The following is a 27,296-nucleotide window of genomic DNA, read 5'->3' on the forward strand; positions in this document are numbered from 1 at the left end:
TGAAAGTAGAAAGACTCTAGGAGCTAGGTGGTGCAATGAATTAGTTCTACCACCTCTAGAAACCTGGCTTTGACTCCTGAATAGGCCACAAGCAGAAGCATGTTTGGTTGTTGAATAATATTCACATTGTACTGTATATAATACTTTTCATATTAACAGTGAATATTCTCCTGTTAATAAGAATATTATTTCATTAATCTTCACCACAGTTTTATGAGGTTGGCTGAAGAAGGATTATCATTATTTTACAGATTAGAAATCTGATTAGAGATCTGAAGTACATGGGTTAATGGGCCTATCCTGCAGTCCTTACTCTGGCAAAACTTGACTTCAAGGAGACTTATCTGAGTAGAGGCTGAAGTACTAAGGCCAAAGGGTAAATTTTAAAAAAACACATAAGTAATTTATGGCCAGATTGTTGGGTGCTTACTGGGATTTTCAAAAGCACCTAGGTGCCTAACAACCACTGATTTCAATGAACTTTTTCCATTTTCAAAAGTGACTAAGGCCCAAACGTGTAGATGTATTTAGGTATTGCTGTGCTCAGCATTGCAACACCTAACTGACTTAGGAACTTAAATCTCCTTTTTAAAAGGGATTGATGTTCCTAAATCAGTGAGGCATTGCAATGCTGAGCACAGCAACACTTAAATCTGGGATGTAAATACTTAGGAATCCAAGTTCCATTGACTTTTCAATGAGAAAGGCTTTGAATTACCTATATCACTTTTGAAAATGGGATTTAGGGTCCTAAGTCATTTAGACACTTTTTGAAAATTTTACCGTAAGTGACTTTCCCGAGACTGCACAAGAATTCAGTGTCAGAGACAAGGTGAGAACTTGGAAGTTCCTGATTCCAAATCCTATGTACTTGCCACTAGGTTGTCCCCATTGGGAAACCCAACACTCACTTTTGCTGACATTTTACACAGGTGGAAGTCTGCCCAAGAAAGGGCTAAGAAATTGACTAGGAAGAATATAGTTGAACTGAGCAGAACTTTCTAAGTTTTCATAATGTCTGCTAACAAGATGGTTGTTTCTGGGTCATGATTTTGACCAACAAATCCATACCACATTTTAAAAACAAAACAAAGGTATTTAAATGGTAAAGAGATGATGCATTTTAAGTTGGCTATTTCTCTTAGATTGCAAAGTGAATATGTGATCCAAGATCCATGATTTTGCCTCTAGAGTGAAATTTTGAAAAATGCTCATCATTGGGCTAATTTTGCTCTCATTGAAATCAATGGGAGTTTTACCATGGACTTCAACGGCAGCAGAGTTAGGCCAGTGCTGAACACTTTTGAAAATCCCACTGTGAATGCTAAGTTTAGGCATCCACATTGGGAAAAAATTGGCCTTAACGTTTAATGAGCTGGTGGTGACTGATTCAAATAAAAGTTCCCGCAGAAGTTTGGTTGCTCAGGTCCAACTCTTTAAGTTTGGCAATTATATAGTATTTATCAGAAACAGTCACTAAAAGCATTTTCTCTCTTATACACAGTGATTCACTGCAAGCAGTGACTGTACAATTTAATATCGGGAGTAGCCGTGTTAGTCTGTATCTACAAAAACAACAAGGAGTCTGGTGGCACCTTAAAGATTAACAGATTTATTTGGGCATAAGCTTTCGTGGGTAAAAACCTCACTTCTTCGGATGCAGCTTGACACCATGCAAGGCACTAAATTTAGCCGTATGGAGTGGAAATCCATCAACCTCAACAAAAAACTTGCACAGATACAGACAGACATCATCTTCCTCTCCAAATGCAAACAGATGGGCATCATACCAAATGGACTGAAGGTAAAAAATCCATTGCAATCAACATACTATACTGACTATGGTGAGAGACTGTGCCACACACTCTCAAAGAAACTGAGGAACCACCTGATCAGCATCTGAAGAAGTGAGGTTTTTACCCACAAAAGCTTATGCCCAAATAAATCTGTTAGTCTTTAAGGTGCCACTAGACTCCTTGTTGTTTTTACAATTTAATATGAAACAAAACGAGGAAATTCATTCATGCAGGTCAAATAGTCAGCATAACGGCACACTGTTTCTACTGTGATACAATGGGCAAGATTTAGTACTTGTATAGTTCTAATGAAGTCAGTGGAATTGCCCCAATGCGTACAAGTTATCAGCTGAGAAAGTAAGTAACTGTTCCTGATGTATTTACACTGAAGTTTGAAAAGTACCAATAGTGATAAAATTCCTAAGCAGTTTCTCTAGTACTCTATAGTTTCTAAATGGAAAAACTCTACAAACATTCTACATACCACCAGTAAAAGAAGAGAAGGAAGAATTTATGCACCCCAGCATCATCAGTGTTGAAGATAAAATGCAAAAGTTAAAAGATTTGACACAAACCTTGGGGAAATATCACATCCTTGTTGCATAAAGGCACCCAGGGAAAACCAGAGGCTGTTGAATATGCCAAACTCATTGGGAGGCTGATCACTGGGTCCTTCTTTCCCATCCTCTGGCTCTTCTGTGTGCCACTCATATGGGCTAAACCTGCTAACTAGGAACAGGACCACACTGACACCAATGTAGGCAAAGACTATGCACATCCAGATCTCATACGCCAAAGGGTCCAAGAAGGAAAACACTCCTGGTTTAGATTTCTGGGGCTTTTTTATCATAATGGATATCCCCAAACTCATAAAAGGCTTAGAAAAATCAATGACCTCTTCTCGTACCAAAGTGATGGTCAGAGGTGCAACAGCAATCTCTGCTTTCTAGAAGAAAAAGAAATATAGATGCATAGATTAATTGAATTTGGTTTATAAAATCGTCTAAGCAGCTAATTCCAAAATTACAGCTTTAACACCAGCACATTGTTAGGTTTATTTATGTGTTCTTTTCATTAATGCAATCAATTATTAAAATAAAATGCAGGTTTATATTTTTATAGGCAGTATACAGATAATTCAGTGTACAAATAATGTGGAAGGCTCAGATACTATGGTGATGGGTTGCCGAATAAAACCCTAAAACAGATCATTTGAGGCATTACCTCAATTGCTAAAGTAAGAGAAGTAAAAAACCAGGTAAACCTAAAACAAAATTATAACCATGCTATCCCCACCAAATGTGCAGAGTACTAGTTCTGTCTACAAACCCACCAGAGATAGTCAGTTATAACTAAATTTTCTGTCTGATATGATCCCTCCTGCAGGAAAAGAAGCAAATAAATGATACCAATGTGCATTCCAGATAGTATGAGAAACATAGAAATGAGAAACAAGTTAAGGTCCGGATGCTGCAAAGATTTAAACCTGTAAAGTTTAGTATGTGCCTAAGTCTTTGTAGGATCAGGGTGTAAATATGTTTTGGTGTTATCTTAGATCATGTTAAAAGGCAGCATGTTAGCAATGGAAATGAAAAAGTGTGGTGCTTCCATTCACCACCTTTACAGTTTATGGGGAAAACCTGAATTTGAGACGAACACATGAATACATGGATCTAGTATATTTATATTGGAAATTCCAATCCTGACTGGGTTTCTAGGTTTCTAGGGGAGTCTCTAGCACGAATACTTAATAAAAATAAATAATGTATATCTTGGTTTATGAAAAAATAAGATATTGACCTAAATTTCTCTCGTTTCCTTAATAAGTACAAATATGATAGAGCTGGTGATAAGTTATTTCTTCCCACAGGAAGCATAGAAAAGCCCCATAGGGCCAAATTCCAGACCCCTATGCAAAGCCTGAGTTGAATAGTTTTGTACAGGGAATCTCTCTGGGATTCATTTGGAATAAATCTTCAATCCCCAGGAGTGGAGCTCTAGCATTGCCTTTGTACAGGGATCACTATAGTTCATGGATGCAGCCTTGGACTATTCCCCGGCCCCGCTGGGATGTTTTGGCCAGTGGATCTGCATAGACATTCTATCAAAAAAGATGAAATCACTATGCATGGTTATCCTTCATGAATGAAAAAGAAGAATCTATCATGCTGTCTGCTGACATATAGCCTGTTTGTATTATGCCAGGTTGCTTAGATTTGTTAAAAGCAACAGAGTCCTGTGGCACCTTAAAGACTAACAGATGTATTGGAGCATAAGCTTTCGTGGGTGACGAAGTGGGTATTCACCCATGAAGCTTATGCTCCAATACATCTGTTAGTCTTTAAGGTGCCACAGGACTCTTTGTTGCTTTTTACAGATCCAGACTAACACGGCTACCCCTCTGATACTAGATTTGTTAATTTAGACCTGGAATAAAATTCTCCTATAAAAGTAAAAGATCTTGTGTAGGGAGGTCATGCTGATGCAGCACACTGACTACATTGATGGATGTTTTATTAAAATATAGTACTGTGCCCCAAATCCAAAATATACAGTGTATGAAGGAAAATAACAGCAGACTGATGTGTGTGGCTAACACACATTCACAGCATGCACTGTAATGGCACCATAGATTATGACTGGGTATTATCTGTAGTATACATGTGTATTTGATAGTTCCCTAACATTATTTTTTATATTATGGGCCTAAAACACTTACTACATTGTAAAAAAACATCATGATGAGCAATTGCTACATCTGGCCCAGTAGCTAGGCTTTAAGGGCTAAAACCTGGCTTTTGCAGCCAGAGGCATGGAATGGGTCAGGGCAGCAGAGATGTGGCAACTGGCTGGTGGTACTGTGAAGCATCTCTGCCATCCACCATCACCACACTTCCCTCCAGGTGATATCATGAGAGGGCAGGTCCCTCGCATTTCAACTAACCTGACTGGCCATGCCTTGTCTAAGCTATGGAGCATTACTGGGTGTGTTAGTTGGGCCACTATTGTGTTCAGGGGCTTAATTTTGTACTCTTTGAAATCAAGGGGAAAACACTCACCGAGATCAATGGTGCAGAGTAGTACCCTGGGACTGTTAGTGGCAGCATTCTGCCTGGCTCCTGTGTGCATGTGATGCGTAGTGTCCCTCTGTTGTCCTCCTCTCAAATCCCCAAGACATCCACACAGGGGCAGCCAAGACTTACTCCCAAGCCTCCATGGCATCAGTGTCTTAATTTTATTTTATAAGTACTAAAATGCTGCAAATTCATCTTATGGACTAGCATCCTTAGGAATGTGGCTCATAGGCCACAATTTAGCAATACACTTAAAATGTTTAGCATGTGATTAAGGCCATCCCAACTCAGCAAAGTACTTAAGCACATGCTTAAGTCCTATTGACTTCAATGGGATGTCAGCACATGATGAAAGTTAAACATGTGCTTAAATGCTTTGCTGAATTAACCTCTGAGCAAGTTGATTGTATGATACAAAATCAGAAAGAAAATCTGAAATGTTGTAAGTTTTTGTAGTCCTGTAAAATTTGAAATGCCTAAAAACTCTTAAAATTAAAAAAAAAAATCTAAATGTTAAAAATAGTTCAGGAATGAGAAACATTCCAGCTAGAAGCAAGTTTTGTAGCCAAATGATAAACCTCTGAAAATGGAGACTTATAGCAGAAATTCTGCCAGATCCTTAGATTATATCTGTGCTTGAAAGTCCCACTGTACAATTTTAACTTAAGCACCAACTGAAAATAATTATACACCAAGCAGTAATTTTCTCACTGTGCAAATTTGAAACAATATAAGCTAAAACTATCCCTAGTATAACTTCACTGAGTTCAATTGGAATTAAGTAATAATGGATTTGATCTAGTTCATCTATCCACATTCATATACACATATGTACATGAAGAGGCTTTTGGAGAATACATGTGTAGTGGGTTGTCCCTTAGAGGCAACCATACAGCTGTAATTTGAGACTTTTAGAACTTTTGATAACATGAGTCAGTAGAGTGTGAAATAAGACAGCTTGAATTCAGCCACTGAAAATGCTGAACCAATTTCATAGCAACAATTTGTTTTCAAATATGTTTGAAAATCTCACTTGCTTGCATGGCAGCCATTAGAGCAATACCTGTTTTGGGTAAACATTACAACAGCATTGCCAACTCTCACAATTTTATTGCAAATCTCCCAAAATTGGTGGTTTTATTAAAGCCCCAGCTCTTGGAGCACTGTGATTACATGAGAATGTCAGTTTTCATTAAAATAAGGAAGTTTCTCAAAAACCAGAAAGTAAAGAAAAAGAATCCTATATATATATTTATATATACACACACATATATAAAATCTCATGATTTTTAGGCTAACTTCATGATTTCTTGGGCCTCACTCATGATTTTAAAGAACACTGGGGTTGGCAATATCATGATTATTTGTCTACTTGGTGAAACAGCCCACAATTACTCTAAATGTTGCTTGTTTTCTCTAAGTTGCATTTCATCACACATACAAATCCCCTCTTTGCAGAAGAACAGTTTAATTGCTGAATTTGAACACCATGCCATATCTTCTTTTCTCTGAAGTTTCACTTACTGTGAACATGAAGGGCTAATGCAGCACTCTCATAATTAGATATCTGAAAGACTCAGAGAAACTTCTAGTCTTCTGTATACTGACAATATCTTGGCATATTTACTAACTCTCACTGTAAGTAGTAGACTTGGTTATTGATTATCACCTAAGACTTCAGATACTGGGAGTATAGCAAGGCTCTTGGTAAGTCTCTCAAGTTCTGTGATATTAGCTGGACTGGTGATGAAGCAGGGTTTTTAGACATCAATTAACTGGATTTACTTTTAGCTGCCACAGTCTGTCCACAAAACTTGGCAGTGGCTGGTGTGATTTTCACAAGTATATTGTTTTGCATATTAGGGCAGGTATAAACTCTTATTCTGACGAGGGTTGCTCTCTGTGTTATCTAAGAAAGACATTCTTACAGTTATTTCAGTATGATGTGTTCACCAAAACACTAAACCTCCTACTTTATGGTTTCCCAGAAAAAGTAAAGATATACAATTATGGATTTAAGCAATTACTAAAAGGAACAATAGTCCATACAAATAATGACTCAACATTGTTGAACCCCTGTTTTACAAACTAATTGGGGACAGAGGAGTTCATAAAATTGAACCTCTCCAAATTACAGTAGGTCTGGTGCATCACTTCTTTCTTGTCCTTCAGAGCACTGCAAAGTGCTTTCCAATGCATTGAAGGCATTGGTATGTGAAGGGATGTTGGCTTGTTCTTCATCAACACCTCTTTCATATAACTGGCTGCTCATAAAATTGAGGTTCTACTTTATTTGGTGCCTGGTGAAATTGGAGTTTTGCTGAACAGCAACAGCATACACTTGAAAATCCTGCATCTTTGACAATATTTCAGTCAAGGCTGAATTACTATCAAGCATGGATTGGTTATGGATCCTTCAGACTTTAGGTATCATGGCAAGATTAGGTCTGGTGCTAAGGACAGTTTTACTTGCTGGAGTGCTATATTCCATCCCTATGAGTAAATATAATATTTAGCCTTTCCCCAGACCACCACTCATTTTGTGCTGTCTTAGAAAAAGCAAATTAAAAAAATGTGAACTCTAGAATCCCATCACTTCTCAGACTTTGACAGAAATGGGTAATGACCTTCTTATTCATTACACAGTGAAAGAATAACATTCTGTGTCAGGAGAATGAATATTTAATTGGGGTTGACTGCTAGTGCATCCAGGAACACCTGTTGCAAATCGCTAACGGCATTCATCACCACAAGGTGCTTCTGTGAATAAGCTAGTTATCAAGGGCTGTAGAGTGTTGTCGAGACTATTACTGTCACTCAGATAGATCAGAAGAGTAGACTGGGATTTCTAGATAGCATTTATGGAGTCCAAGAAACCCCCAACCAAAACAAACCCCTAGAAAAATAAACATTACGACAATGCATGCATAGTTCTCCACTGGGGAGAGGATTGGAAGGAGAACAAGTTTCATGTGGCAGATGTCAGTCACATCACTTAATACATTACTGGAAGGTGCTCAAGATACTCTAGTGATTGGGGATGGAGGATCTCTCCCCACCCTCTTTTATGGAGATCCTAAGCAGCTATTGACTTGGGCTGAGCAATGGGAACAAGAACTGCTGACACAAACTCTGTAAATAATAGCAGCAAATAAAGGCAGAGATAGGAAGCACACTATCGTTTGTTCTTCTAGCGCAGCCAGTTGGTGTGCTCTATGGTGGCCTCATTCACACTCCAATAGTCCACTCCTAGAACCAAACTGAGTCTCCATTCTTCCTAAATGATAAAATGGGAACTGCACAAGAACTATTACACTCAATTGCTAAGTGTCATGAGACTTTTCATCACTTCCCTCCCTGACAGAAAAATAAGTATTTATCACATGCATGGGGTGTCTGGTTCACACAGTTCATTTGCAACACTGGATATGGCACGCAGGTTGCATTTTTTTCATTTCTATTGAAGTTAGCATCTAGGTGGCACTAATTGCTGTTTGAGCTTGCTAAATACCCTTGGTATTTTTTGGTCAGTACTGCAGCTGGTTGCCTTTAATGAGATAGATTATTCAAGGACAAACAGGCTTCAAACTCTGCTTGCAAGTTCTCTGAATTGGTTCTAACTATATGAAAGGCCATCATCTCTCTCATGATTCAACTATACTGGGTGCACTTAAAAAGTTTCTACCGGCTCTTCATATATTTTATGAAATATCTCTCAATCTATTCAAACTTTTCTAACATTTTGGACCAGATCCCCAACTGGTGCATCTCCAATTAAGTCAATGGAACTATGTTGATTAACACCACTTGAGGATTTGGCTCTTCATTTGCAACTCATGTAATAAAGATATTCTGCTAAATTGTCATGTTTTACCTTCCTGGTGGAATTTTACAGTTGCATTGCCTGCATGCTGCTAGAGAAGAGGCTCACACTTTAGATGGTGTTCAGGCACCTTTCCACATTTTAAAAACAGAGATGGGGATAGTTCCTTGGGAACTGCACAGGTAGGTTCTTCTTTGCACAGGTAATCTCCCTACTCTCATGTGGAAAGAGAAATCAGCAACATCTGTGGCACCATCTCCCACTCTCCTGAAGTGCATGGACAGCACCAGGTCCATGCATGGGGGTTCCAAGAGCTGCTGCCTGTGGGGGAAAATCTGGCAAAACTGCACCATTGGAACCAGACTCCTGGGGAACTGGAAAGAGGCACAGGGCTTTGGTATGCATGGTCCTGGCCTTCATTGTAATTGGATGGATCCTGGAAAATTTGTGGAGTTTAGGGTGAAATTCTGCTCACTCACTCAGTTTTTCTTTTCTTTTCTTTTCTTTTCTTTTCTTTTCTTTTCTTTTCTTTTCTTTTCTTTTCTAGACAGGTTCATGCAAGCTTCACAGCAGTGCATGCTAGTGTAAACCTTCTCACTTAGATAATTTCAAGATTATTTTTTAGTTATCACCAAGAAGAAGAGCCACTAGGTGGCTCTCTGAGCTTTCTTTAGGTTTGGTAACAATAAATGCTGCAAGTCTCCTTACATATTCTCCCCTCTTTTTGGAACCACAATCTGTTTCTTTCCATGTTCCTGTTTTATCTGTATTCGTGAATCTTACTTTTTGTGCTATTCTGATGAGACTTTCCATGGATCGTGACAGAATGTATAGTCATAGTTTCAGAACTGGTTATTTTCACTCTTAAATCCTATCACCGATGCTATTCTTCTGAAAAATGCTGGTTTAATTTTGAATAATCTAGTTGTGAATCACCATGTGGATTCTACATCATTGGAAATCTTTAGAACAAGACTTTGTGTCTTTCTAAAAGATAGACCCCATCCAATGCTGAGTTATTGGGCTTGAGGCAGGAGTAACATGGGTGAAATTCTATTGCCTGGGTTTTGCAGGAGATCGGACCAGAGGATCACAATGGTCTAATAACTGTAAAATCTACTAATATGAAAAAGAAACAGATTATTTGAGTAAATAGTAGAACATGTAAAAATATCTGTGATTTTAACTTGAAAATAACAGAAAGCACTATGAATGCTCAAACTGAATTCCGATTGTTTTATTTTGTTCTTTGCCCCAGATCAAATAAAATGCATATATACTTCAAATATTATGACTAATGTTATGAGAAGTTAAATCCTACTTCAAAAATTGGTATGCTTACCCCATAAACAAGTTCTCCCACCATCCCATTCCAGATTTTTGTCTCTGGATCCCTTGCTCCATATTTTCCATCAGGGACAATGGCAATTTTGTACTTGATACCAATATGTTTTGCAATTTCTGATGCCAGATCTACACAGTATCCTTCATACTTGTCATTCCCTTCAAATGTATCATGATTTTTCTTGAACATAACATATGGGGCTTCCTATAATGAAAGAAGTAGAACTGTAAAGGAGAAGTATACAGCATAGACTCTGAATAGCAACATGTAATCCACTGATTGAACACTATATGTATTTTATCAAAAGCTCACAGATAGCACTAGCACATGTATATTTCCAAGCACTAACAGAAATCCATGTTATTTATATATATATTCTATTGACATTATTAACTTGCTTATAAATGTTATAAAATCAGCCTTAAAAACCCTTTTATTATAAACACACACAATTCAAGCATTTATATGAAATTTACAATTTTAAGTGAGAGAGCTCACAATAGAAATTTGCCATATATCATAAGCTAAAAGGCTGACTAATGACTGGAGCTCTACATAATGCAAATGCATGTTGGATAATGTAAGGACATAATCTAACCTTTTTGACTTAACTATGTACATCCTTTCATTTGCTGTGGATCCTCTACATATATAGTCAGATGCATAGTCTGGTTGGTTATTTGCTTTCCATTGTTTAAAATATTTGGCCATGCCTTGGCTACTAGAAGGCAATTTGCATTTTAATAGAAACCACTAATATGCTCATGAGGAAATACCTACTTCCCCCTTACAGAGACAGTGCAGGTTCTATGTTTCTTGGGACACACCAAGGAATATGCAAAGACAAGCGTAATGTTAGAAGAATGCTGTCTTTGCATACTATATGCAAAAAGAAGTCACTGTAGAGTCATTCTATAACATAAATGAGCTAGAAAATTGCAAGTAAAATTGTCTCAGAAAAATGGATATTATGTTCTGTATGTAAATTACACTGTAATGATAATGTATGGTATGTGATTGCACAAAATGAAATGTCACAATATTCCCATATTATTATACTGTCTTTTTTGACACTCTGTGGATTCAGAATTTAGTATTTTTCTTTTTATGAAAATTATAATACATGATATCTTCAATTATTTTACATAATCTTTTTTGATAATCAGTTCAAAGTACAATACTTGCCATTAAAGTAACCATTTCCCAAACCGGACTGTCTCTACGCAAAAGAATTAATGGACACAAATCTGACATCAGGAATCAAAATACTCAAAAACCAGTGGGAGAACACTTTAACCTGTCTGGTCATTCAGTGACAGACCTGCGGGTGGCTATATTACAACAGAAAACCTTCAAAAACAGACTCCAACGAGAGACTGCTGAGCTAGAATTGATATGCAAACTAGACACAATCAACTCCGGTTTGAATAAGGACTGGGAATGGCTGAGCCATTACAAACATTGAATCTATCTCCCCTTGTAAGTATTCTCACACTTCTTATCAAACTGTCTGTACTGGGCTAGCTTGATTATCACTTCAAAAGTTTTTTTTCTCTTAATTAATTGGCCTCTCAGAGTTGGTAAGACAACTCCCACCTGTTTATGCTCTCTGTATGTGTGTATATATATCTCCTCAATATATGTTCCATTCTATATGCATCCGAAGAAGTGGGCTGTAGTCCACGAAAGCTTATGCTCTAATAAATTTGTTAGTCTCTAAGGTGCCACAAGTACTCCATTTCCCAAAAGTCTACCTCATAAAAACTTCTGAGTCACCACAGTTTTCTCCTCTCCTCAGTATAGAAGATACCTATGATAACAGTTGGCAAATGTTGATTCTTTAACAGTGACCAGTGTAGCCCTCTTCCATACTCACATCTTTTACTGCATGCCTAATTAGGACATAGGCAAAAGTAAAAGTACAAATGCGTACATTAAGTATTCTTTATTGAAATGATCACATGGACATCATGTGTAAGTAGCAGCAATTTTGTAGTGTCTGATATCCCCACACCAAATATTAAACACATAAGTGTGACAGGGAAATTGTGTAAGCTAACCGTAATATAAGCACCTGGCATTTGTAAATATTTCAGGTTAAATTCTGCCTCTAGACACTGACATACAGCTCCCATTGATAGCAACTGGCTCCTTGTCTATGCATCCAAGAGCGGAATTTGACACAAACTTCTATGTTTTAGAAGAGGAAAAGCAGTGAGTTATGTATCTTTTTAGTGTCCTTAGCCTTTTATTTTTGTAAGTGCACCCCTTCTGTAACTTTGGCTGGTCCCATGGTTGCAGCAGAGTTTGAGAAAGAACACTGACTGTGTAATCTGAAAGGAAAGAGCCAGCTCTTTCACTTAAATTCAAGTTGCATGAGGAGAAGGTCCCATGTTTAAGGCCCAACACAACTCAGGGAGGGTGGAGAAAGCAATTCTCTCTTCAACCTTGGGCAGGTCTCTGAGCACATTATGCGTGTGTTACCCTTAGCCATGGCCTGCCTCCCCGGTCATCTCTTCAATGTTACCACAGTCTGTGCTGCCACCAAGCAATGCTCCTGGGGTGGAGTCCCCTTTCCATGGCTTTTCTGTGACCTTTTCTGCCTTTGAGGCTTTTCACAGCTTAGAGTGTTTGCCACTAAGGACAGCTAAAAAAGGCCCTGAGCATAGAGAAGTGTCCATGATGACTTTGGACGCCGACTTTCAAAGTCATATCCTGACTGGTCAGGTGATGTTCTATACATCTTTAAATCCCCCCCAGGAGGATGGCAACAGCAGATCACACATGAACCTCTGGAGGGCTGGAGTTTATGAAGCACTTCTAGGACTCATGCAGTAGTGCAATGCGTTACTTTAGTTGTACTGTGCATAACATAATACATCCTGGATACTGAAGGAAAACCACCACACAGTGTCACTTGCTACAATTTCTAAAAGGGGTAGTCACCACTCCCCCCCCACCAGTGCTGCCTGTTGAAGGCCAAGAATGGGGAGGATGGATGGCAATGACCTTGGCCTGACCCAGACATACCTTCCGGAGGGTGGTAAGTGCTGCCAATTATGCTAGCCTGCACCCACTCCTGGCATTCCCATCCACTGTTAATTCAATCACACCCTTGTTGTGTGCAGACAGAGGAGAAGAGGGGTGGGAGGAAGGAGCTCCTTACACCCCCCAATCTCCTTACATACTCAGTTCAGGAAGGTACTTAAGCACATGGCTAAGCACAAGTGGCCTCACTGACTCTGCGGGACTATTCACATGCTTAAAATTAGGAATGCATTTATGTTCCTTCCTGTTCATATGTGCAGTGCTAACCATAATTTGGGCCTCCCTATACACCCATTCTGTAAACAAAACTGATTTAAAAACAAAAAACAAAAAACCAAGGACAAAGGCAATGCATCACTTTGCAGTGGCTTAGCTAAAAGTGTGGCAAGGCCCTGTCAGATTTCCCTCCTTCACAGAACCTCCTTATAACCTTCAACTGCACTGCCCTGGCACCTTTTCATTTTTTACTCTCTTTTAAAAAAGCCGAGTCAGAGACTGGTTAAACTTCTGGATTCAGCTTTTCTTGAACAAAACACAACATGTAACATTAAATACACACCGGGCACAAGCTGCTTCAGGCAGGCGCCGAGTGTGGAGGTAGCACGGAGGAAGCCACTTCAACATCCCCTTCCCACCCAGCACCCAGCCGTTTACTCTCCATGTGTTCCTCCCTGAGGGCTGGACTGCTTTGAAGGTGTAGCCTTTAGACAGTAAAATAAATTGGAAACTCTGTATACTCCTGGTTTTCCTTTTAAAAAGGCGAATTCAATCTTCACATCAACTCATGCTCCTGTGAAGAACTGCTGAGGAAAGGTGTTGTTGGGGGATCAGCAGGGACATGATGGGATCTCAGTGAAGGCAGTACCATCCAGTGGATAGAGCACTGAACTGGAACTCAAGAAACCTGGTCAGGAAATCTTGGTCAAGTCACTTCACTTCTTTGTGCTTTTCTTTCCCCTCCCACCCTCTGTCGGTTTTACCTATTTAGACTGTACTTTTTGAGGCAGAGACTGGCTCTTACTATGTGTTTGTATAGCGCCTAGCACAATGTGACCCTGATCGTAGTTGGAAAGAACAATAGAGTGAAATCCACAAATGTGAAATACACCTCTACCCCGATATAACGCAACCCGATATAACACAAATTCTGATATAACGCAGTAAAGCAGCGCTCCAGGGGGGCAGGACTGTGCACTCCAGAAGATCAAAGCACGTTCGATATAATGCGGTTTCACCTATAATGTGGTAAGATTTTTTGGCTCCCAAGGACAGTGTTATATCGAGGCAGAGGTGTAATACTATTAAAGTAGCAGGAACACGTACTACCTTTCTCTTGCTAGGTTGTCCTCTCCTTTCTACTACTTTACGTAGGATATATAAAAAATGTGTCTACCATATGAGCTATATTATAATCAGAGATGTGCTCAAACTACAAACTGAATGTTTAGGGATATTTGGATCAGGCCTTTAGTCTGATGCATTATTATGATAAAGGCCATTTTCACATTCAGATCAGAAAGCGGGCTTGAATTTCCACTTGAAAATTTGGGGCTGTTTGGACCACTGTTTTGTTGCAGCCTCTAATTATAATAGCATTAGGACACGAAAGGGCAAGTTTTACCGGATCATTAACCTACACATTATATAGATGACATTGAAAGCTCACACTCTGTAACGATGACACATAATAATCGATAAAACACACCTAGTCATATCTTAATGCTAAATTCTATTTATCCCATTGAGATAGATCGATTGTTCTACAGAATTTCTTGCAGAAGACAGTCACAATTACAGTTTAGGACTATAAACTCTAACCTGCTAATGAAAACATAGATGTGAATTACTTAGTGCAAAATATGCTATTGTTGAAAGGGACTTAACATTGTAATGTTTGAGCTGTTTAATGATAATCTGTAGGAAAGTAAATTACATACAAAGTCCACATTGAAATGATCAGTGACGAGCACTGAACATAGATCACTAAAATGACACAAGCTTTACTTCTATATTCACAATTCTATAACAATACTTAACATTTTGAAATACAAATGGGTGACTGAAACAAGTATCTTTCCAGATAGAAACAAATCATTCCATTACATTCCTGCTGATTGATGTGTATAGTAAAATGCCCACAACTTAATAATGGAAGTCAGAAAAAAACACTAACCTTGACACTGTTTGGTTAAGGTTGGCCTATTTTAATGAAGTCCCTTTTACACGTTCTAAAACGCTGCAAAAATAAATTATAATGTGGAAAAAAGATTTTTGTGCAAGAAAATGGCTCAGTTCTGCATTATTGATTCTGATAAAACTTGTGTTGAAGTCAATGGGGATTCTAAAATGTACGATTGGTTTGTGGATGGTACATAATGCTGGATTTCTTGAGAACTACTTGACCAAGAAATGACATTAAGGGGCTTCGGTTTTGTTTATTTAACCGCAATGTTTCTTGGGTTCAAGGTTTGTAATTTACACTCTTAGTCTTCTGATACCTATTATGTTGATATTATATTGAAGTACTGTGTTGAAAAAAATGCTTAAAGCTCACTGTACCATGCTATATTTAAACCAAATATCAGTTAAATAAGAATGTTCACTAGAATAGAGGTCTCAATTTTTCACTCTAGCAATCTCCCAAGAGTATTTTTCTTTATGATAAATCAAAAATTTAAAATAAAATCTAAGCATATTTACTGTACTACAGGTGACCATAGTATTTTGCCAAAGTTGAAAGTATCAAACTTGTTTGTTTGGGTATAGAGCTAGTTTCTTTTATTACATATCTTATATTTAATAATAAAATGTAAAATTACAGCAAGTTAAGCATAGACACATACAAAATAAGACAGTAAAGTGAAATAATCAGTGCTATATTACTTCACACAAAAATTAAAGCATGCCATGCTGACAACTCTTAAATCTTTTACTATGCCTAGATATCGGTCTTCCACAGACTGAAAAACTTGACAGCATTGATCACAGAAGCTTTTCAGTTTAATACTGGAAGGAACGCATGCAGCCAAAATTATATTTTTCATGTACGTTGAATCAGCTTTCCTTCAATATGAAGAGGGCAGTGAAGAGGTCACCAGTCCCTGTCTTGCATTTGCGAATGAGTAAAGTACAGGGAAGAGCAAAATGACAAGATTCTGAAATGTACTGTAGTTTAATATGTTGCTTTTTTGTGATTAAGAGCTTGTAGATTCTACATCTGTTGCCTTTGCAGATGACTATTAAGAACTAGGGGTCAAATTCTGCTTTCAGAGCCAACTGTGCGGCTCCTACTGAATCAATGGGAGATATGCATGACTAGCCAAAGACAGAATTTTCCCATATATTTTTATTCCAATCAGATTTCTTTTGCATCTGGATATCAAAGCATTGAGCAGGTCACTTTAGGTCAATAGGTATATTTTTGGATAATTGTATTTATTCCAAAATGACATGCTGCATGAAAACTGGGCATGCTTTGTAAAATTCATTCAGCATCTTGGTTTGAAAAATGATACGACCAGTCCTTTTTATACGTGGACTGGAAAACTTCTGCTAAAGATAACATTTATTATGCACATATGCAAACAGGACAGGTAAAGTAATACATTGAAAAAGCACCCTCTTTCCCTCCCTCCCCTTGTATACGTTTGGCAAACAGGCATCCTTTTAATATTTTTTTTACTTGCTTCTCCTAAGTTTGGAGCTATTTACAGAAATTACACTGTTCATTTATGGGAGCCCCAATTAAAGATATGAGGATTGGTATGAAAGGAAAATTTTCAATTCAGAACTTGTTATTCACATCATTTTCTTCTCAGCTCGGCAAAGTTGAAGGTTAACATCATCTGTTCTAGACATTTCAGAATAGTCACAGAGCTTTTCTTGGTGGTTCAGTGCCTGGCCATCCAGTCAGAGGAACAGTAATCCATATGGGAAAATTAGCTCAATGTTACTACACTGCAGGTTAATACTTGAGCCTTAGTTAGGAATATTCGCAGCATCGTGGGACTCTTTTCTTCCTTGATCAATTTCTTAAAATAGGATTCTTCATCAGAGGCTGAAAAGAGGAGGACTGTACTGAAGTATAATTTTTCTATTACCGTGTCTTTTTTAGGAAAAAAATACATATATTTTTAAAAGTCCCATGCAAAAAATTACACAATTAGGTTAGGAGTTACACTCTGAATTGCTGTATAGTACGTTGTTCGGTTTGCATCCCAGAATGATAACCTTCAATAGGAGATTTGTCAGGACCTAGTTAATGCATAAACCCTCGTATATAATACAAACAATATGGTAACTAACTGCATTCTTAGAATCAGAACATTTCCCAGCAACACTTTTACTTTTTCCCTTGGTTTATTTTCAACTCAGCATCAATTTAGATAATTCTCCTTAAGAACACTGACATTACAAAAAGAATATTTCTTCTCATTTGAGACATACCTTATCCTGAATGGTTAAAAAAAAGTCTTGTCTAATGAGATAGGTGAAAAGGGCAGTGAACAGAGGTGTGAAATTTTTAAAATAATCAGGTAAAGGTCACCCTTTGCCAGTCTGCTTTGACAAGCATCAGCTTTAAAGGGCACATCTGACTTCAGAGGTAAAAATACGTTAGATATTCGGTTTAAAAGATATGTTTGTACGACTTCCTTTGAAAAAGTAATTTTGAAATCTATATATTTATTTCTTCTATAATTTGGATTAATGTAGTAATCACATCTTCCTCTCTTCTGAGGAATTCTTTAAAATGAATGACTATGCACCACTGAAAAAATATTCAGTTAAAATTAACTATTTCTTTTCCATTGAAACACTGAACTTAAACAATAACAGGACTCATTTTTTAAGAAATGGCTTGTGTGAGACATGCCAATTCAATTTCCAGGTTTACTGTACTGTTTATATAGAAAAGCAAATAACCCATTATTACATGGGCTAACTATCTGGATACAGTTTAGAAGTTTACACACTACTAAAGGCAGATCCTGCGTTCCTTGTGCCAGGATCGCAGGATCAAGCTCTTAAAATCTAATAGATAGAGCTGTTTTTAAGCATAGCATATTAACCGAATGACACCTGGTAGTACAGAAGCCTGATTTCATTTTCTTTTCTCATTTGTTCCCGTTAGCATTTTTTTATTTCAACATCTTGAAAGCCACAATTTATCAATCAGAGGTTGATAGAATTAATTTACATTTCTGAGAATTATTTCAGTGAACAATGGGAAAAACTGAATAAAAATGTAAAGCGGATGAATTTACCCTCATTTGATTTGAGAAAATAGATTTCAAATGTGCACCAGAAATATTCTGTACAGAGTTGAGAATCAAGAAATTTAAAATATGCAGCTTTTACCTTCCCACTAACCCCCCAGATCTGACAGACTAAATGAGACTATAACCAGAAAGTAGTCTGGATCATATACCAGAAAAACCACTGAAAAAAACTTACCAAAATTGTAGTTACAACTACTGTTCTGTTCTCAATGGCTGACTCATTTCCAAGGGAAGGTTCATGCTGAATCAAAACTAATTTATCCATGTCATTCCAGTAACCAACCTACAACACAAACCGTAATTTTTATAGTAACTTAAAACAATAAACATAAGATGTTTCACGAAGAATAGTATTATTGTGGTTTAGCTGCTGTTCCAGAATGGTACAATTTAAACAAAGAATGAACCTGTCACAGCTATTTATCGTGCACAGCAATAGCTGGGTTCCATGTCTTGGGGGTGGGTGGGGGGATAATCATCCCTAAGCAAAGGGGCACAACAGGGCATTTGCACAGCTTAAGTCCCATGTGGTTTGAGGGTTAAGTGGGACATAAGCAGCACATGGGGTTTGTGCTTGCTCTCTGCATGGGGTGAAGGTCAATCATTATTTCACATTATTTCACCATCTGTGTCTTAGACATGCAGGGTTATAGAGAAAAAGGCTGGTCCAGTGGTTTGGTCTGGGGCTTAGGAAATCTGGATTCTGTTTCCTGCTCCATCACAGAATCATGGGCAAGTCACTTAGCCTCTCTGTACTTCACTTCCCTATCTATAAAATTAGGATAATGGCAGTTCCCTACCTCACAAGGGTGCTGTGAGGCTATGAGAATTTATTCCAACTGAGTATTTGCCCTTAAATTTTTAAATGAGATGAACTAGTTCTCAGGAGAAAAAACCCCCCTAAAAACAGTGAAATACTAATCAATTTAGTCTTTCTACAACATGTCACTTTTGACCTATTTTTATATATTTAACAGGAATTTTTTTCATAATCCATTGAAGAGTCGACAGACATACATGTGTGGGTGAAGCAGCAACAGATTAAAGGGAGAGGTTAAAACTGTGAATAATAGATGCCTAAAGATATGCTGCTAAATCCATGTTTCGGCATCTAAATAAATGGCCTAATTTTCAAAAGTGCTGAGCATTCAGTTCCGCTTGGCTTGTATCATAGCAGTTGAGTGGGTAAAAATCAAGCCACTCACTTAGGCGCCTAAATATGGATTTAGGATCCTAACTTTAGGCACCTATCTATTTTTGAAAATACTGGCCAAACTGAATGTCACTTATTCAGTCCATCTCCCACACCCTGTGACCTCACCATGTCCACTGTCACTGTGTACAATGACACTACTATCATTAACACTCATCTGGGTCAATAAGATCATCTGAGGTGGCCTTTAGGTAGGACAGTTAATATACTAGAGAGAAGTCTCCTGGTGGTTTCATTTCCAGAGGGGACACCTGCAAGGTGGACATCAGGAAAGTTTCCTTTCCTTCTCTTCAGTAATTATTCAAGTAGCTGCACTGACCTTGAAAGGACCCCACCAGAGGCCTGCAGGCCAGGAGTCATTTGGCAGTACCCACATTTGTGAGATGCCTAAAGATTGGCCAGCAGCCACTTTCCCCTCCCTCCTTGGTGAACCCAGCTTTCACAAGACCAAGATCTGGGAGAAGGAAGCCCCTGTAACAACTATAAAATGGGGGAAGGGAATTAGGTTACCCCTTTGTTTTCTACTGCCCAGTTTGTGCAAAGCATGCTCAGGACACAGGGCTGGATATTAGTCAGTAACAAATTGTGAGGGGCCAGAGTCAGTGTAGAAGATGGAAAGGCTTTCACTTTGTTAACAGAACCACAAATACGCACTGTGATACAAATAACTTGGAGACCCGTTACCCGGCTGTTGAGGCCCAAGACCCCAGTATTAGAACATGTCATCATATCAGTGACATGGACAACAATGTCTTCAACCCTTACTATCTTTCCCATGCAAACATTGGGTCATTACCACACAGAAAGCCAACTCCACATAACATGGAGAGGTGAAGGGTCTTGCTCAGGACCACATAGTAAATCAGTGCCAGAGCCAGGACTGGAACTCAGGTGTTTCTGGCTCACATGACTGTGCTCATTAACAATCCTGTGTGTATTAAAAAATGTGATTTTTACATTTGCTGTTTTCTTTTGGAGGTTGAAATTAATTTACTGAGACAAAAGTCATATCAACAGTGAATGGTCACTGCAGCACAGCAATGAAACATCTAAGATTCACAATGTATAACATGTACAAATACACGCAGTAATTTAATGTGAATGAAAGAGATTCTGTTTTTTCCCCATTTATGAAACAAACTGATAAACAAATAACATTTTGCACTGTAAGTCCTTCACTACATGTAAGAAGCATCTTTCCCTTCCCTCCTCCCACTGGTAAAAATTGCAGGCATCTTGATTTAGGTGTCCACAGCTGACAAGAAATTCCGAACATTGCTGATTTAGTGCAAAAGGCAGTTTTCTTTTATTAACAGGCTGCATTGCTAGAAAATACACTTTTTCATCCAGACAGCCATGGATTCACATACACAACTGATAGCTTAAAATGTCAAGTTCCTGTCAAAATTTGGGACCAAATGAAGGCAGAACATGGATATTGAAACCTGGCTGTTTTGGAAGCTCATTATAATGAAGAATGATTGTTTTGAACTGTGTGGTTCCTCACTGCTGAGAAGTTCAGGAGTGAAGCAAAAGCTCAAATGATGTGCTGTGTTGTAAAATAAGGGATAGCGCAGTGGTTTGAGCATTGGCCTCCTAAACCCAGGGCTGTGAGTTCAATCCTTGAGGGGGCTGCTTAGGGATCTGGGGCAAAAATCAGTACTTAGTCCTGCCTAGTGAAGGCAGGGGGCTGGACTTGATGACCTTTCCAAAGGTCCCTTCCAGTTCTAGGAGATAGGATATCTCCATTAATTCATTTTTATTTTATTTAAGCATCACATCAAAACACTGACAAAGGGGAAGTAGGTTTTAGAGGAGTGGCAGGCAGTTTTTCTAAGTACATGTAGCACTGTGTGTATGCGTGTCTCTCCCTCAAATGCAGAATCTGCCCGAAGATAACTCTTGTTTAGGATTACTGAATAAAGGCCAAATACATAAAAAAATATTTACCAAGACAGCTATGAGATGGCACAAGGATAATATGTTCAACTATTATAAATGAAGAAAAAAAAATATAGGGCCAAATTCAGCCCTATATGGTGTAAGCAAGTGCAATTCTATTTACATTACAACAGTTGCACCCACATACATCAGTGCTGAATTTGGCTGCTCAAAGTTAGGCTTCTAAATCTATTTATGCAGCTAGATCAGTGGCCTGATTTTCAAAAGTGCTGAACACCCAGTAGCAGCCACTGAAGTCACCCAGCAATAACATTTAAGTCATGGGGAACAGTTGGCTTTTGAAAATCAGATTACCAGTTCAGCTGCCTGAATTTGGATTTAGGATAGAACCCAGATCTAATTTTATGCATCCATTTTTGAAAGTCTTGGCTTTACTGTTTCAGAAATGAAGAATACAACAGATAACATGGAGGATTTATTTTTACTCCATCTGCATTCACTATATAGAAACATATGACTCTGAAAAGCTGTGGTTTTATGTGATGCTCTCTCTGTGGATATTAGAGCTGCGGGCAACAAAAAATCATTTTTCTAAAACTCTGATTCATGAGTTACTATGACTGGAAAGGGAAGTGCTGAAATGATATTGCCAGATGACTCATCAGTGATTTTACGCAGGGCATGGAAAGCAGACCTTTAGTTCAATTAGGTATCTTTATTTCTCATATATTATATAGGATTTGTCATACTGGATCAAAGCATTGATCCAGCAAGTCAGGTATTGTTCCTCTGGAAGTTACAACCCTCACAGGCAGCTGATTACACTCTTTCCCTAAATCCTGCATCCATTCATAATGCATCTTACCAACTGCAAGCATCTAGCTAATTTTCGTGAGGGAGAATTCCTTTCTGACCTCTGTGTCTACACCTTATATATGAAATTTGCATGAAAGCATGACATTTGATTACTCTATGCGATAGGAATAAAGCATCCTGCTGCATGTTAGAGGCCCCATAAGTACCCAAAATATGTGAAAATATAAGTGGAAATAAAAGCATGCAATAGACAAGGTACAGTGCTTGTAGGCTTATGGGTATCCAAATCTGTCAGAGTCCTCGGGGTTATGTCTTGGGAAAGAGCAGAATGGCGTAGACCGCATTGTAAACTATGCTTATCTGCAGCTGATGGCAAGGTGATATAATGGGCTGGATCCTTAGCTGGTGTAAATCAGTGCAGTTCTGTTGAAATCAATGAGTTAGGCTGATTTACATCAGTGGAGGATCTGGCCCAGTGCCAAATATGCTCCTTGAGTGCCAGCTATTGAGTTCCTTAGATTATGGGCCAGGGCTTTGGTGTCTATCTCAAATCTGATTGTCAGACATCCATCTCAGTCTGCATGTTGTCTGTAAGATACGGGGGCAGTAAAAGTGTTTACCTCCCCCTGTCAACTCAAGGCTTTATTGCCCTGTGCCACATGGACCAAAGAGAAATGATGGTTACTTAACTGTAACATAGATTCTTCCTTTGCATATTTACCCTTATGGGATGCTCTGACCTGTGCAGTCTGAATGGTAGAATTAAAGCTAGTAGTAGGCATTAGAGTGCTCATGTGTGTCTTTTGTCCCTCTCTTCAATGAATGTCAAGCGTTCCAGGGAGAGGGTTTAAAAGGTCTCGGTGCTTCAGCCACCGAAGTTTCTTCCCCTATGACTCCAAGTCCTTTGGTAAGTAGGACTCCAAGGGAAAGGCAGGTGGGGAATGTGAATATGCAGAGTTCATCTTGAAGAACCTCGGTTATAGGTATGTAACCTTCATTTCTCCTTTGACTCCAGGGAGTCCTCTGCATACTCCCATTCATGGGATAAACTAATAAGCAGTACTCCAAGTCAGGATGGTGGGACCATAGAGTCCGACTTATATAAGGACTGCCTTGCCAAATTTTGCATCAGGTCTGGACTCTAAAGCTAAGGAACAGTGTGTAATAAAAGTATGAACAGCATTGCAAGTTGCTGCTCTACATATCTCTACCACAGAAAAATATCTAGAAAAAGCCATAGAGAATGCCTTCGACTTAGAGAATGAGTTTTAATTCCCTGAGGAATGGACAACCTTCGCAATTTATACTCCTCCTCAATACAGAATCTAGCCCTCTAGAAAACATTTGTACAGAAACAGCATTTCTCTTGAACTTCTTTTCACAAGCAGTAAACAATTTTGGGGACTGTTTAAATGGTTTAGTCTGGTCTAAATAAAATGTCAGCATTCTTTTAACATCTCGAGTATATAATTTAGCTTCCGCATCCTGAGTATGAGGTTTTGGGAAGAAAATCGGTAAAATCAGAGACCACTTTCTGTAAAAACCTAGGATGTTTATGAAGAACCACTTTATCTTTATGGAGACAGTGAACGCTGGATCAGCCATTAACGCAAGCAATTCATTTATATGTATTGCCAAAGTGATTGCTATAAAAATACGGTTTTTATAGACAAATGAAATAAAGAATAATTCCCCAAAGGTTCTAAAGGAGGACTCATCAATTGTGACAGTACTAAATTCAGATCCAAAGATGGTACAGGATATCTTATTGGATGGTATAAATTATTAAGACCTTATAAGTAGCTCAACTACATCATTAATAAAGACTGATTTTCCATCCACAAGTACATGATATGTTGATAGGGTTGAATGAAGAACATTTGCTGAAAATAGAGAAAGAACTGTTTTCTTAAGATACAATAAATACTCTAATATATAATTAATTGGTGCTGTATGTGGCTCTATATCATACATAGTAGACCAAAATAAAAATTTTCCATTTATGATGATAACATTTCTGCATGGACTCTTTTCTGGAATGTAACAATACATTCTATACTTCTAATGAACAACTTTTCTATAGCTATCCTAGGGCTTGTCTTCACTACGGCACTAGGTTGTCGTAAGTTACGCTGCTTCAGTTATGTAAACTACATAACTGAAGGCGACGTAACCTATGTCAACTTACTGCAGTGTCTACATAGCGTTATATAGATGAGACACACTCTCCTGGTGACATAGCTTCTGCATCTCATTGAGGTGGATTACAGAAGTCGACGGGAGAGCGCTCTCCCATCGACTTAGCATGTCTTAACCAGACTTGCTAAATTGACGCAGCTGCATCGATTGCAGCAATGCCAATTTGGCGCGTAGTGATGACAAGCCCCTAGAGTCCTATTTCCCATACTGTTAAATGAAGAGACTGAAGGAGAGGCTGAGGGAACTGGGCTTGTTTAGTCTGCAGAAGAGAAGAGTGAGGGAGGATTTGATAGCGGCCTTCAACTACCTGAAGGGGGGTTCCAAAGAGGATGGAGCTCAGTTGTTCTCAGTGGAGGCAGATGACAGAACAAGGAGCAATGGTCTGACATTGCAGTGGGGGTGGTCTAGGTTGGATATTAGGAAACACTATTTCACTAGGAGGGTGACGAAGCACTGGAATGGATTACCTAGGGAGGTGGAATCTCCATCCTTAGAGGTTTTTAAGGCCTGGGCTTGACAAAGCCCTGGCTGGGATGATTTAGTTGGTGTTGGTCCTGCTTTGAGCTGGGGATTGGACTAGATGGCCTCCTGAGGTCTCTTCCAATCCTAATCTTCTATGATTCTAAGATTCGGATGATAAACCATCCCAAGTTATTGAAACAACAAGTCTGGTAGCAGTGGCAGAGGCTCCATTACAGGCTCTTGACAGGTGAATTAAGTGCGGATACCATTGTTGTCTGGGCCATGCTGCCGCTATTAAAATCATCCTGGCCTTCTGTTTCTCACTCTCTGAATGAGGGGAAAGGGGGTAAATGCATCTGATATTGACTCACTATCTCTATTTGATCTCAGATAAAATCTTTGACACTTGCCGTTGCTGTTGGATGCAAAAAGATCTATTATCGGATTTCCCCATGAACCCAAGAGATGTGTTACCATTCGTGCTTCAAGGACCATTCGTGCATATAATATGTTGACCTGCTCAGATGATCTGCAAGAGTTTTTTGTTCCCCCCACTATATATATATTGTTATTTGAGCAGTGTTGTGTTCTATACACCATTTCCAAAGGTTCTCTGCCTCCATGCATAGTTGTTGGGAATAAGTCCCCCCTTGTTTGTGTAGATAATATAGCACCCTCGTATTGCCTGTTATCTTCTGAACTAACGTGTTGTACCTGAAGTAGAAACTACTTTAGAGCTAGTCTGAGCATCCTCAGCTCTAATATAGTAATAGGTAGGAACTTTTGGTCTTTTCTTTTGTTGATCAGTGATCAATTTGTTGTCCAGATGCCAGTATAGATGTCCTCATCCCAGTGTAGATGTATCGGAGGTGAATATTACTGAAGGCAGAGGGGAATTGAAAGGTTTGCCCTTCATTACATTTTGAGTGTTTATCCACCACAAAAGTGATGCCAACACCTGTTGTGGAATGATCACTTTGTGATGCATGTTGCCTAAACCTGATTTGTAATTTATCGCTAACCAGTGTTGAAGATCTCTCATCTAAAGATGAATGCATTGTGTCACTGCCCAGACTGACATCAAAAGACCCAGCAACCAGAAAAAAAAAAAGAGAATTGATGGACGTGGTAACTTGAGAGGGAGAAATTTTTATTTTTATAAATCTCTCCTCTAGGAGAAAAGCTGTTGCCGCAGTTGAATCTAGAATGGCTTCCATAAATAGGATTTGCTGAATTGGGAAGAATTTGCTGAGTTGGGACTAGAATGAACTTTATTTGTAACCTCAGACTGGCAAAAAAGGGAACATATTGTCTTACATGCAATAGGATTATGCTTTTATTTACCAGCCATCTAGGTACGGGTACACAAACATCCCATTCCTTCTTAGGTGTGCTGCCACTACAGACAGGCATTTTGTAAACACCCTGGCTGCTGTAGACAACCTGAAGGGAGAACCTTGTACTGAAAATGGTCATCTCCTACCATGAAACACAGATATTTCAAGTGACGTGGTATTTTTGAAATATACATCTTTCAAATCTAAGCTGAAAACCAACCCTGAAGGAAGAGAGAAGGGATTATAGAAGTTTGAGATAACACGTGGAAACAAAATTTCTGTATATACATGTTTAATATTCTTAAATCTAAAACAGGGTGAAGGCCCCTATGTTTTTTTGAAATGAGCAAATAATAAGAATAAACCCCCTCCCTAGCTGACTTTGTTGTATGATCTCTGTTGCCTGTGCTGCCAATAGAGAATGAATCTCTTTCTTTAACTATTCACTGTGAACTCACTACCTGCCCTGGAAGGAAATGGGAAGGTTGTAGGATGGAAGGGTTTTGAATCGAATCATGTAACTGCATGCAACAACTTTTAGGATCCACCTATCTGATGTTATCAACCCCTATTGTTGATAAAAACGAGACAAATGGTCTCCAAACTGTGGATAAACAAAGCCCAATTGGACTGATTTAAAACTCTGTGTCCTCATGTCAAATCTGTGATCTTGCGGGGATCGCCAAAGATGAAGAAGTGGAAGTCTTCGCCCTATTATTTCAAAGTTTAAATGGCCTCTATCTTTGTAGTTGCTGAGGGTGGGGGGTATGACACTGAGGCTGGTAATGATAGGTCTTCCTTTGATATTTGTAAGGAAGCAATAACAAAGAAGAAGGTAGATCATGTCTGTGGTATGTTGAATATGATCTCTTTGCTGTATTAAAGAAACCTAAAGATCTGGCTGTGGATCTCACATTTTTCATTTTCTCCAGTATCTCATCAGTCTGTATACTAAACAGACTTCCTTCAAAAGGAAAATCTTCAATTCTCATCTTTGTCTCA

General features: G+C 38.6%; 1 protein-coding gene across 8 annotated transcripts in view; it reads right to left on the reverse strand.

The window, feature by feature from the left end:
* GRIA4 (glutamate ionotropic receptor AMPA type subunit 4) overlaps window positions 1-27,296 on the reverse strand; it is a 294,599-nt gene that overhangs the window by 56,735 nt on the left and 210,568 nt on the right. For 7 of the 8 annotated variants that reach the window (XM_034758866.1, XM_034758860.1, XM_034758863.1 and 4 more), the window contains 3 exons: window positions 18,541-18,648; window positions 10,036-10,242; window positions 2,372-2,742 (listed from right to left, as the gene is read on the reverse strand). In XM_034758866.1, the coding sequence (XP_034614757.1) occupies window positions 2,372-2,742; window positions 10,036-10,242; window positions 18,541-18,648 (686 nt within the window). Of the gene's footprint in view, window positions 1-2,371; window positions 2,743-10,035; window positions 10,243-16,633; window positions 17,144-18,540; window positions 18,649-27,296 lie in introns of those variants that run through there. The other variant, XM_034758868.1, reaches the window with a different exon arrangement.

Source organism: Trachemys scripta, chromosome 1, assembly GCF_013100865.1.
Source record: "Trachemys scripta elegans isolate TJP31775 chromosome 1, CAS_Tse_1.0, whole genome shotgun sequence".
In the NCBI taxonomy this organism is placed as follows: Eukaryota; Metazoa; Chordata; order Testudines; family Emydidae; genus Trachemys; species Trachemys scripta.